Below are 13,553 nucleotides of genomic sequence, written 5' to 3'. Positions count from 1 at the left end.
GGCTGAAGCAAAGGGCGAGGGGGGGGGGGGGTTGGTTTCTTCTCCCAACTACCAAGCAATAGAACAAGAAGCAAAGAAGAAATGGCCTCGAGTTGCAACAGGGGAGGTTCATATTGGGTATTAGGAAAAATTTACTGAAAGGACTGTCAAGCACTGGAACATGCTGCAGGGGGGGGGGGGGGGGAGGTTGGTTTCTTCTCCCAACTACCAAGCAATAGAACAAGAAGCAAAGAAGAAATGGCCTCGAGTTGCAACAGGGGAGGTTCATATTGGGTATTAGGAAAAATTTACTGAAAGGACTGTCAAGCACTGGAACATGCTGCACAGGGAAGTGGTGGAGTCACCACCCCTGGTGGTATTTAAAAGACACATAGATGTAGTGTTTAGGGATGTGGTTTAGGGATGAACTATGTAGTGCTGGGTTAATGGTTGGATTTGATGATCTTAAAGTTCTTTTCCAACCAAAATGATACTACGATTCTGATTCTATAGTAATGAACATTCAGAAAATGAGTACAAAGGGTAGTTTTTCAGGAGGACACCATATTGGTCTGATTTGCATCCTTCCCTTAGTAAAACTTCACACATGTATATTGAACAAGAACCTCAGCATGCTTGTTCTGAACACCTGTCACAAGAAGAACCAGCAGAGACATTTTGAAGTTAACAGTCTTCCCTGTGTGACAACCAAAGATATATATCCTAGATTTTTTTTTAATACTAGATTTTTAGACTCAGCAAAAGTAAGTTATTGGAATGAGTAATTCAAGAATGGAAGCAATATTGCATGGTGTGAAGAAATCTTCTGCCACAGAGTAGAGCTGGATTTTAGTAATCAAAATGCTAAGCTAGGAAGGATGAATTCAACTGATTAATATAGTTAATCTTCCAATTATAATCTTTCAACAGGATTTCAGGGTCCCTTCCTTTTGAAGTTAATTGAAGTTTTTCCACTGACTTCAACAGAAGAATGATTAGTATCTTTTAACAAACTCTTTTGATAAATTAATACTTGTGGATTATTCTAATCATTTTAGAGAACATATCTGCAGTTAGAAATTTATTCTTGTGCCACACAAAGTCTGTATTTTCAAGGCTGTAGTAAAACAGTAAAAAATAGCCAAGTTCAAGCCAAGTCACCCTTCTGGCATCACACTTACGAGGCTTAGGTGACATGTACTTCACTCTGACTTTGGTCAGCAATGGACCAGCTTCTGAATTGCTGGACTTTAAGCTTGTCCTATTTTTTCTACTTTTTTTGGTCAGTCTACCCTTGGAAATGTTTCAGCTTTATCTCTTCCTTTTACCTTTCTAAGTTAATTAAATACCTGACACTCATGCTAAATGGGTACTTCTGAAATCCTTTCTTTCTAGAAAAGCAATTTATTCTTACCTATCCCTGAACAGCTGGTTTGACCTCTGAATCCTGCCTTAGGGCTGCATGGTCCCAAACTTGCCGAAACTCTTATTTCCTGCTGGGAGCTCAAAAAAAGTGACAAATGCCATCTTTCCACTATGTACTCAAAATGCCTGGCTAACATACCTCAGTCCTTGTCCAGAGTTAATCTTAAAGCGGAAGATGGTAACTCAAAGCTCTGGTTGTTCACATTTAATCCATAGTATAGACCTAGAACTTGCATGTTTCCTGCAACACATTGTGTGACAGCGTCTTAACACTCACCAGATGCAACCACCTTTTAGTTATCAGCTGCCTGTGCTGGATTTCAATGTTAATCTGTCCACTTATGCTTTTGCCCCTCTCTGACTTTTAAGACCTGTATAAAACATCCACAGACAAATTCCCATTCCTATCTTAGTTTCACCAGGTATTGAAATAGAGAGTTTCTCACTCATGACAGCATGTTAGAAACAGCTGCACTCTGACATGAACCAACAGAGTGTGATCAGATACCTACCCACACACTTTGGCTCCTTGGAATCCCACTGTGAGGTTCCCTGGCAGGTGAGCTTGGTATTTCCTTCTATTTCATAGCCCTCATTGCAGGTCACAAAACATACTGTCTTATAGGAGATATCAGCTGTTGAACAATTGATGTGTCCGTTTTCAGGAGCTTGAAGTTTGGGACATGTTCGAACTGCAAAAGGAAAAAGAAAAACCAGTTCACCCCACAGCACTGAGAATCGGCAGAGTTACATTGTTTGCCCAGGTTTTCAGGACTGGCACAGGTACTAGCTTGTACACTAGTTACAGGGGTCTGTACAAACTTAGGGAATAGGGCTGGAACAGGGCTGATTTTTTTTCAAAGGCTCAATGCCACCCTCTTCCTGAAGCAGAGTCTTACAAAGCGTGTGTGAGGTTGCGCACACACTTCCAAGCTCACCTAAGGTCTGATGTAAGTTCAGACTCCCAGAGAAACTGCTCAGAAAGGCTCCTTTCCACCAAAGGCATCTGGCACACAATTGGTGGCCTCTGCTAGTAATGTCTATCTGCCTCCAGAACAGGCAAAGGGAATCCTGCAGAAAAGGTGTGTGTTTGAAAGTTTCTAATCCCCCAGCCATGCATGAGAATTCTTTGGGGGATTTTCACCTGGCAGTCTGGTACAGGCTGAGTGCAGGCCAGGGAGGAGGCTGAGAGCTTATTAATAGGGCAGATGACAGTGTCCCAGTGCTCAGGAACACTTTCAGAAACCCTGGAGTGTACTGATGCAGAGATAGACACATCAGCCTCCACGAATCAGGACATTCATCATGGTGAGAGAGACAGAGATTGGAAGAAGGAAGACAAGGCATTCAAAGAGAGCAGGACCACAAGAGATGAAAAGGAACAAATCAGGCTGTGGCTGAGACAACTCCACTGCCCGATGGAGGCAGTCCTGACTGCTGCTCAGCATAGGCCTTTCTCCTGCCCTGTCTCATGAACTGCAAGCAGCATGATGCCAAGCAGAAGGCAGTCCTCAGTGTGACTCTGGCAGAAACATTTAAGTAAGCCTGTGTTACCCTTGTTATGGTTCCATGCATTAAACACAAAACCATCCTCCTGTCAATAAGGCATTTTCCATGACCAAGAAATATTTCCATAAAGCCCATGAAAACAACAACAATAACAACAAAAGTATATTCTGCTTGCTTTGGGTTTTCCCCTAGTACATTTTCTGGATGAAATACATGCTTTGTAGTTTTGGTGTTTCATTGTGGGTTTTAAAATTCATTTAATTAATTTATTTATTTACTTTAAAAGGGACACCAATAATGACATGACTGCATTAATTACTTTCAAATAGCATAGCAGATTCTAGCTAGCAGAGCAAGTGAGGAGTGTTTAATGTCAAAATCCAAAGCATTGCAAAGGGATTTTCTTTCACTTCTTAATTTATGTGATAAGATACTCCTGGGATTAAGAAACCAGCTATGAACTGTGCCTTTGATCTTGCTCCCTTTCATAGTCTGAGTGAATTGAGACTAGAACTTCCAGCACATGCAAAGGTAAGATTTTTTAAGTTTTATGTTGTTGGGTTTTTTTAATTGGAAGTCTTCAGTGTGATGGAGAATGGCACAAGAAAAGCAAAAATATGTCCTTCCAAAGCTTCAAAGGCTATTAACTCAGTATCAAGACAATATCTCAAGGCAGACTGTTCCTTGACCAGTTCCAGACAAATTCCCCAGAAGATCATGCACCAGTTTCCAACAGGGCAATATTTTTAAGTGCTCCAGAAGTTTTCCAAGTACTAGAATCTTCCACTTTTCCATAAATACTGAAGATGAAGGATCCCTTCTTTGTGACTGACTGTGACCAGATTTTTTGCACTGGAGGGACTGTGGGACAGAGACTTTGACAGGCAGATGTCCTTTTCCAGTATCTCAGTCTACCTGAAGCAGCATACATATTCAGCCTAGGTTTTGATTGCTGGAAAGTCAACAGTTCTAAGCCTAGCTTCTCAAGATACCCTCATGGTACTGGTATGTGTATCGTTAAGTGCTAAAGCCCCCAAAGATTTATTCCACCTCTTGACCTGAACTGAAGGCCAGGGCAAGAGTTACAGAAGGAGCTGATGAATCCTTATTTTCTACCTTCCAATACATCCAAGTGCATCCAACTCTAGTTAAATATGTTGAATTACCGTGAGCTTCTGAGATACTGCCAGTTGTTACATAGAAAAACTCAACTCAAAATTCTTTTGAAGACTAGCTCAAGGGACAAGCTTTCCTATTTTTCTTAAGAAGGAACTCTAAGAAAGCAAAATGGAATTCTTGGTTAATGTCTCCCAATGCCAATACCTGTCTATGCCAGGAGTCTAGTGGGTATTCTAAAACACCCATGTGGCAAGGTCTTGTTATGTATTTGGCTACTTCATAGACTCGCTGGATTTATATAATCCATAGAAACCAGCTGGAGAGAGGTTTAAGAAGGAGCATGTAGATGCACTTGCAAAGGCTGTCTGTCTAGTAAATATTGTTCTGCATTTTCTGTTGTAAATGTTCTCCTTCCAGTTTGGGTAGAGTGAAAGGGTAGAGACTGGAGTTGGAGTTTACCTTCGGAACATTCTGTCACCCAAAAGCTAACAGGATCATACCTGCATGTCCAACTAGATACTGAATAGAGACAACCACTCTTAAGGACAAATTAATCCAACAAAAAAAGACTTTTCAAACACACAATGTCCATACCTCTGCAAGTAGCCTCTGATCCAGACCATTGGCCATTTGGCTGGCAAAGCCGGATACTGCTTCCTACTAGATCAAATCCTGCTTTGCATCTGATCCCACAGGCAGCATTAAAGTAATTGTTGCAGACATTCTGGACAAAGTAACCATTTTCAGGGGGTTTCAGTTCAGGGCAGTGAACAACTAAATAATGAAACAATCACAACAGAGTTATTACCCTAGCTGGATTGCAATAGGTTACTGAAAGAAAACAATTTTTTTTTAAATTTCCAACTTGACTTGCATCCTGGTACTTTTCTTGTTTTGGAATGACACAAGAAACCTTGCATGCAATTTGACATATCAGTTACAGTGCAAACACAATAACAAAATTGTCCCAAGACTGTATTGTACATGCCAGGGGTATTCTATTCCAGAATGGAAACACTTACCTTCACAGACTTGTCCTACAGCACGATATCCTTCCCGGCATGTACAATCTTCAATGGAGGTACTTCCTGGTGGAGAAGTATGATTCTCATCAGGACATGAGATGCAAGTGCTGATTCCACCTGGTGAACCTTCAGGCTTGTATGTTCCTGGTGGACAAGCTGTTGAGCAAAAGATGACATGACAGAAAAGATTTTCACAGCTAGCATACTTCTTTTGGTGTGTTGCTTTACATTTTTACATTATTTTTTCCTGCCTTCACCTTCAGTGTCACTTGGCCTGGAGTACTCTCCACTTACACTGCTGGGGAGTCCTTAAAGGGGTGAAGTAAAGCACACTGAACTCAGTGGAGTGACTGCATGGGGACTTATATTAAATCCATGATTCATTTTCTTGAAAGAAGCCCAATCGCAGAAGAAACACTAGATTTAGGTTTATATTTATATTTAGACAGCATAAAACCTATGCTGACCTCACAAAAGCATTCTTGATTTAGACACGTAAAAAATCAGCTCAGACAAAATCCTTGCCATTCAAAGCTACACCAATGCTTGATACATACAAATTCTTACTAACCAGCTACCACAAGCTACAAAAAAGCCCTGCCCTTGATTTACACGTTATGGTTATATATGATCTATGCACTGTACTTCCTAAAATGTATGAAAAACAAACAACGAAGCAATCAATCAAAGCAACTGCTTCCTGAAGCTTTTGCACTCATCAATATACCATTTAATATTTTTAACTCTGTACATCTACAAAAAAAAGCCATAAAGAGATTTAGCAGATGCCTTTAGAGGCAAGGAAAACGCATAGGGAAAAAGAAAAAAGAATCTCTCATCTGAGAACTTCAGATCAGTGAGGTAAGTTTGAGTCTTTTTCTATCTCTGTCTTGAATTCTGTTCTCCAGAAAACCACCATAATTGTATTTATTTATTTTGAAAGGATGATTTGAGAACCGGGGTAGACTAATCAATAGCTGCTGATAACTGCAGTATGGATTATTCAGATTGCCACTTGAAAAACAACTCAAAGACACTTGTGCTGAAAAACATACCTCTTGATGTAAAGTTCAGGAAATATTTTGAGAAGGTTATGTAATATTAACAATGAAACACAGCAAAAAAAAGCTCATTTCATCAATTTTGGTGTTCACACATTTTCCTAATGGCCACACTTCCTCTCACAAACTTCAAGTCAGCCTCTCCTTTCCACTCCCTCAGTACAGTCACTTTGTACCATCTGATGTAGTGCTGCATGCTATAAAGAATTGCACAAACATAAACACCTTCAAGTGCCTGCCCCCTTACATAGCCAGGTATGCTCTGCTTCTAGAGCAAATCTTTCTTATTGAGGTGTATTTCCTGGAGCTCAGTGATTCTGGCAGTATCAGTCTTTGGTAGATATTGGACCAACTGTTTTTTCTATGAGTTAGGTCCTAATATCCTCTTGTCTTATTAACAAAAACAACTTCTTGCTTTCTAGGCAAGTGGAAGAAAACAAACAAACCGCGAGCCCCAAAAAACAAAAATCAAAAGAAAACACAACCACTTTTTTCTTCACCTGTCATGGGAGAATTGACTTTCATAAGCCAAATTTTACAAATTATACCTTAAAAAATCAAGTCATATGAACAGTTAGCACTACTTCTTTCCAGAAGGAACACGCTCTTTTGAATAGCTTCCAGAGATAACATTTTTGTTTCCTTTTCAAAAAACTTTGCAGTGTTATTTTTAAGGCAACCAAGTGGCTTGCAGTTAAAAGGTGTTTTTTGGGTGCTGTAAAATGGCTTCCAAATCTGTATTTTAAACACACTTGTAAAAAGACTGTGAAAATCCCTAAGCAGTAAAGGATGTTAAGTACAAATCAAAGCTTTGCAGGAAGGAAAAAGGGCAGAAAATTCCAGTCAGAATTAGAGCTGGGAATTTTTTTTTTATTTTTTTATTTTGGGAGTTTCAGAAAAGCACTTGCAAAGAAATCCCTTTCCTGTAGTTCACCTGCTCCTCCCATCCAATACATTGCTCTTGGACTGTTACTGCTTTTTTCCTCTACTCTGTGCAGAAATCCCCTCCTTGGACATTAGGACTCTGGAATACTCTCTCGTGCTTCAGTCAATCACCTCCAAACTGTCTAATTATGAGAGGCATTACTCTGAAATCTCTAAAATACTCTCCTCGGGCATTTTGAGGAAGTCTCTGTGCATTCTTTTTAAAACTAATAAGTATCCAGCACCAATTGAGGAAGTGCATGCGAAAGGTTACAGGGAAGAGTGCATATTAAGCATCACAAAGGACCTGCTGTATGACAAAGCTGCCCTTCATGTGCCAGCAAAAGCAAATTAAGTCTCTTCTGTTCTGTGTGGCACATGAAATGACATTTTTAAAAAAATATTTCATTAAAAAACCAAAACAACAAAACAAAAAAGCCCAAATCCAACTTCTCTCTTTCTTGCAACTTCACCTTAGATGAAGAAGCAGCAGCTCTTATTTTTTTAATTTTTTTTTTTTTTTTCCTCTCTTTTAAGAACTATGGGATAAAATAATCACCCATTCTATGATGTGGAAATTTTTAGCAACAAATCCAGTAATTTGCTTTGGGCTTTGAATCAGTCTGGCTTTGACAAAAATGGCTCATTCAGAAACTGCACTTAAAATGCGCTCTTTCAGTGAAGCAGCAGAAGGTAAGTAACACTGTCAAAATGGTTATTAACATCTCTGCTGGGAAAGACAAATTCATCCAAATGTCCTGATTATTTCTGTATGCTTCAAATGCTTCCCAACACCTTTCCAAAAAGTCAAACTACATCATGTCTTGGTTTTCCATGCAGAATCTTCTCCAAGTCTGTTCACTAAACTGCTCATTGACCCTATATCTCCTCTAGATGTATTCACCCATGAAGCTCCAGGCAAGCCACATTCAAACCTTCCACATGGTAACACTTGGTTATGGAGCTATTTCCCAGTGTGTGACATCACACAGTCTGTCCTGTAATACTACGAGATGGCTTAAGAATGGAGCATAAGGATGCTGAGCTCTGTGTGTTTCCATCACTGCCATAGAGTCCAGCCTGGCCACAGCTTAGGTTAAAACCATCAAAAATCAGCTGTGGAAAAGGAGAGCTTTGGCCATCTGCTGTAGACTGGACTCTCCACACCTGACCCAGTTCCACAGTTCGACTCAGGTTTGACAACAACGCTTTCAATCCCCTCCCCCTTCCACCCAGGTAGGGAAGGAGAGAGAGAAAAAGAGAGACTTGGCTGGATTGAAAACTAAGCTACACAGCTTTAATTAAAGCTAATGATATAAGAAAATATATACAATTATATACAAATGTGTTCAGGAAATGTGCAAACCCCCTATTGTCTTCTCCTACCCCCAGCAACTCCCACAGCATCTCCTGAGCTGCGAACAGTCCCGAGGAATCCTGGAGCTGCTGCTGGAGAAAGCAGAGAGTGATGAGGGTCAGGAGAGCTCGAGCCTGGGGGTCGATGGTGATGGATGGACGGAGTCCTCCCCTGATGCCGGCCATGGACAGAGGAGAAGGGAAGAACAAGCAGCAAGGAAGTTGTCTTCTGTGATCTCTGACCTTTCTCTGAGCTTATATATATATGGAATATCTCTGGCCAGTTTTGCTGTCTGTCTAATTCAGCCTCCTAAGCAGGGGTCACAGATCTCCTGGTAATGCCTAAGCCAGCAGGGCAAAGATGTGACCTTGGAGTCCCGGCACTGGCAATAACATAAACATTCCAGTGTTATCAGTTCTAGGTGCAAAACTTACTGAAGGAAAAAAAAAATAAATCAGTAAAAGGAAAAGTGGCTTCATTCTGGCTCAAACCAGGACACCTAGCTAGACTGCAGACCCATCCCCTCCTGCTCCACACAGCACTAGAGCATTGCACAAATCTACACACAGTGATGCATTCAGATCCAAGACAGAACTTTAGAAGTAAGCATATTTGAAGAGCACCCATAACCTCATCTATGACTGACCATACAGTTGTCTCTCTGGGGTCTCTTCCAAGAATCAAGCAGTGCCAAATTTTCATTGCATCCAAGTCACAGGGCTGCACTCAAAGACATCCTCTCTATACCTACAAAAAATGACTGCAGGGAGGGATCACCTTCTTGAATGCTAATCTGTAACAAAAAATAGTATTTTTTTCCAGGCTTGCTTCCCTTTGCCAGCTATATCACAGTATAAAAAGGCTCAAAATAATGTGTGTATGAACCACAGTGTAGACAAGCATCAATCTGTCACTGTCATCAATAATGAAAAGGCAAGGATTTTAAAATGGGGAAACAATTTTAACAGTATCAGGCCTTAAAAAGAAAGAACACTACATGCACATCTGCACATATGACCTCCTTAGCAAAAGACTTAACTACTGCCTGTATATGAACCATGTTGTTCTTTGTCCAGAAGCATGGGGAGTAGCAAGGAAATCCTTCTTGTTTAATGTTATTCTCCTCCTGAGATCAGAAGAGCAAATACTGAGTTAGACCAGAGGATTACCTCTTTGTTACAGGATTGAAAGGCTATCTGGAAGCAGAGATTAGCATGCTAACTCTAACAAGCACAGGCCCCATACTGCTCAAGCACACAAAGATGGGTCACACTGAAGTTGTCATCAACAACAACCCGCTGCATAAAATCATACGTTCTCACCCATGCTTCACATTCAGATTCCACTGTCCATGGCGATGACCGTGCAATAAGCTTCTGATGAGAAATAGAAATAAAATAATACAAAGAAACATCCAGAATCACAATTTTCATTGGGAAAGACCTTTAAGATCCTCAAGTCCAACTACTAACCCAGGACTGCCAAGTCCATCACTAAACAAAGTCCTTCAGCACCACATCTGCTCATCTTCTAAACACCTCCAGGGGTGGTGACTTTACCACTTCCCTAGGCAGCTTGTTACAGTGCTTGAAAATCCCTTCACTAAATAATTTTTTCCGAATACCCAAACTAAACCTCCCCTGTTGTAACTTGAGGCCATTTCTTCTCTCCTTCTTCTGTGAACCCACCTCACAGCGACATCCTCTCAGGCAGTTTCAGAGAGTGATAAAGTCTCCCATCAGACTCCTTTTCTCCAGACAAAACACCCCCACTTCCCTCAGCTGCTTTTCATAAGACTTGTTCTCCAGACTCTTCACCAGCTTCATTGCCCTTCTCTGGACTCACTCCAGCACCTCCATGTCTTTCTTGTAGTGAGGAGCTCAAAACTGAACACAGGATTTGAGGTGAAGCCTTCCCAGTGCTGAGTACAGGGGGACAGCCACTGCCCTGGTCCTGCTGCCCACACTATTTCTGGTTACAAGCCAGGATGCCTTCTTGACCACCTGGGCACACTCCCCTGCGGCCCCCCCCCAGCCGCTCTTCCCCAAGCCTGCAATGTTGCACGGGGTAGTTGTGACTCGAGTTCAGGATCTGACTCTGCGCCTTGTTGAACCTCATATAATTGGCCTCAGCCCATTGATCCAGCCTGTCCAGGTCCCTCCCTAGAGCCTTCTTACTCTCAAACAGATCAACACTGCCACCCAACTTGGTGTCATCTCCAAACTTACTGAGGGTGCAATCTCCTCACCCACATCATTGTGAAGATACGAAGTTGAATTGGCCCCAACACTGAGCCCTGTGCAACAGCACCTGTGACTGGCCACCAGCTGAATTTAACTCCATTCACCACCACTCTTTGGGCCTGCCCATCCAGTCAGTTTTTTACCCAGCAAAGAGTGCACTCATGCAAGCCGTTGGCAGGCTGGCTTCTCCAAGAGAATGCTGTGGGAAAAGATGTCAAAGGCTTTACTAAGGTCCACGTAAATAGCATCCACAGCCTTTCCCTCATCCACAGACCGGGTCACCTTGACATAGAAGGAGATGAGGTTAGTCAATCTCCCTTTCACGGACCCACGCTTACAGGGTCTGGTTGCCTTGTCCTGCGTATGTTGTGCAATAGCACTCGCGGTGGCACACAGCCTTCCCCAGCACTGCTGTCAGGCTAACACATCCTCCATCTGGCCCTTCCTATTAGAGGGATGTTACGTTTGCCAGCCTCCAGTCAACTGGGACATTATCATGGAGGTATTTATATTTATTTTTTGTTTGAATGCTGACTATTCTCTAACATCTCCTACATAAAATATAGCAGTTATTTCTGTTGTTTCTTAGGCACTTTGCTACCCTTCTGTTAGAAAAATTAAGTGGAACTGGGTTCAGTCTCTTGAAGCAGATTGCTTGGACTTAATGGTGCTCTACTAGCTCTTTTTCTGGATGATTTTCAGTACATAGTTTACCATTTTCAAAATTTAGCTCACTGAGGATGTACTTAAAATAACGTGTAACACTGTAATAATGTGTGACTGTAATAATGTGTGACACTGTACTTATAAGACAGCCTGGATTGTTTATGGTCACTTCTATGAGATTTGTTGTCATGTGCATCTTTTTCCAAGAGACTGGAAGTTAGTTCAAGTTGTTCTATTACATCTGGTTTTAATTTTTATATTTTTCATGAAAGAAGCTGTTAAAAATGAGTTACTTTTGAGAATGATATGTGAATTACAGATGTCTTGTAAACAAAACATCTGCTGAAAATGGAAGCTTTGTCATTGCCCAATTTGAAAAAATATTTTCCAGTCATGTTCTTGTGTTTCCTTCCCCACTGGTGAAAAACTAATGTCCAACACCGTAAAATTAAAGAATTTGGCAGGATACTGTTCTTGCTTTGTCCAAGGCTTAGTGAGGGTATAAACAGATGGCATCCAGGGTGTTGATGCCACCTAGTGTTGAAAGAATTCTGTGCCACACTTCTTAATTCCAGTTTGTCGATTGTTTCTTACCTTGAAACTTTGTGTTTGCAAAAGAGTTGATGGAAAGAGTCATGTTTTGCTTGGTAATCTCTTGGTAATCTGAAGTTCCTCTTGATGCTAACAATTATGATACAGTGGTGTTGTTCATCACAAGCAGTTGCAGATGAAAGCAGATTCTTGTTTCTCCTCGGAAGTGTTTTTTTCCTATTATTTCCCTAACCATATGACTAATATAATGGATATCCCTTTGTTCCTCATGAAGTCCAGACTTCCTGGGTCAGCTTGATCAAGCTCTGGAACTGGCTACAGACAAAAAAGCCAAACAAAACTATTACAGGATTTTTTGTCCTGGTAAAAACCTGCCCTACCTAGAAGAGATTCCTGTGGGCTAGATATACCAAAGGTTATTCTGCATGTTTGTGAGATGTTTCAGGATTGTGCTCTATTAGAATTTTGCCAGTATAGTTGGAAGTGTCTCAACTGCGAAGGCTGTTGCTGCTTCCACAAAAGTTACTGTTTTCTCAGGTGTTCATGCTTGCACTTTTTACAGCCTTTCTTTCACTTGTCCCCCGAGTAACACACATTTTAATGCTTTTAGCTTGTCTTTCAAACACTGTTTTTTTACAATTTCATATATTTCTGCTATTTGTCCATTAACTTCCTGTGGTGAGCAACTGCAATTTAGGGTTTGGTTTGGGTTTTTGTGTGTTTTTTTTTTCTGTTGGTATTATTTTACATTGCATAGCCAGTTGTGTCAGTCTGAAGTGAACAAGGGTGTTAACAACTGTGATCTTTGCATTGGTTTAAAAGAAGTGCAGTTTTTAATTGCTTGGACTTTAAACAGGGTTTCAGTGTTGAGAGCTTAAAGGGCAGGAAATACTTAGAGCACTTAAGCCTTTCAATTTTGTTTCATGCAGAAGAACCAGTTTTCAGCTACTAGCTGCTTATTTTGGGAGAGGACAGGGATATGAAGCATTCTGAAAGTGAATCATGTCATGAGACCATTGCTAAGATAGGAACAGAGCTTTTCCCTCTGTAGCTGGGTTCAGTTGTTCTTTCTGTGCCCTTTGTGTAAAGACCTGTCCACTTTCTTCACTCACTAGGTGAAGAGTTGTAAGTCTTCTCATAAGCTGTAAATAATTAAACATTTTTCTTGTGTGCTTGTCTAATATCTGTTGTAAGAAACACTGCTGAAAAGTTATGAACTGCATCCATGGAACACCCCTTTTTACCCTGACTGTTAATATCTCCAGGTTTGAAGTAAAAACAGCATTCCTTGCCTCACATAGTAAAAACAACAGCTCCAAAATGAAACAAAGCTTTTGTAGCAATTTAACCTATTTACGCACATTGGGAATCTTGGAAGCAAATGTTCTTAAGTTAATTCTGTAATAAAACAACCATTAGCCCTTTGTGACTTTACAGAGAAGGTCAGATGCCACTTATGGTCACCCTGGGTCTGCATCTGGGTTTGAGCACAGTCAAGACTAGTCCAAATTTAATTGTTTGGAATGCAGCAGAATAAAAAACATGCCATGTCCATAACCTACAATGGCAGAGTATCCTTTTTTTTCCTCTCATTCTTATATCCAGAGGCAGTATAAATGCTGTTGAAGGCTATGAAGGTCTGGTTTCCATAGAAGGCAAGGGAGTGAAGCTACAAAGCAACTGTGAGATGTGA

The 13,553-nt window shown here is 40.9% G+C and overlaps 1 protein-coding gene across 1 annotated transcript in view; it reads right to left on the bottom strand.

Moving 5' to 3' along the window:
• Positions 1 to 5,213, bottom strand: part of SVEP1 (sushi, von Willebrand factor type A, EGF and pentraxin domain containing 1) — a gene marked incomplete at its 5' end in the record, with an annotated part of 79,966 nt that extends 74,753 nt beyond the window's left edge. Inside the window, 3 exons of the mRNA XM_010005461.1 lie at positions 1,917 to 2,096; positions 4,627 to 4,806; positions 5,055 to 5,213. Of these exons, the coding sequence (XP_010003763.1) occupies positions 1,917 to 2,096; positions 4,627 to 4,806; positions 5,055 to 5,213 (519 nt within the window). The remainder of the gene's footprint in view (positions 1 to 1,916; positions 2,097 to 4,626; positions 4,807 to 5,054) is intronic.
• Positions 5,214 to 13,553: the final 8,340 nt, after the last annotated feature.

Source organism: Chaetura pelagica, unplaced genomic scaffold, assembly GCF_000747805.2.
Source record: "Chaetura pelagica isolate M959 unplaced genomic scaffold, ChaPel_1.0 scaffold349, whole genome shotgun sequence".
In the NCBI taxonomy this organism is placed as follows: Eukaryota; Metazoa; Chordata; class Aves; order Apodiformes; family Apodidae; genus Chaetura; species Chaetura pelagica.
The sequence above is the reverse complement of the archived record's forward strand: the minus strand, read 5'-3'. Positions and strand labels throughout refer to the sequence as shown.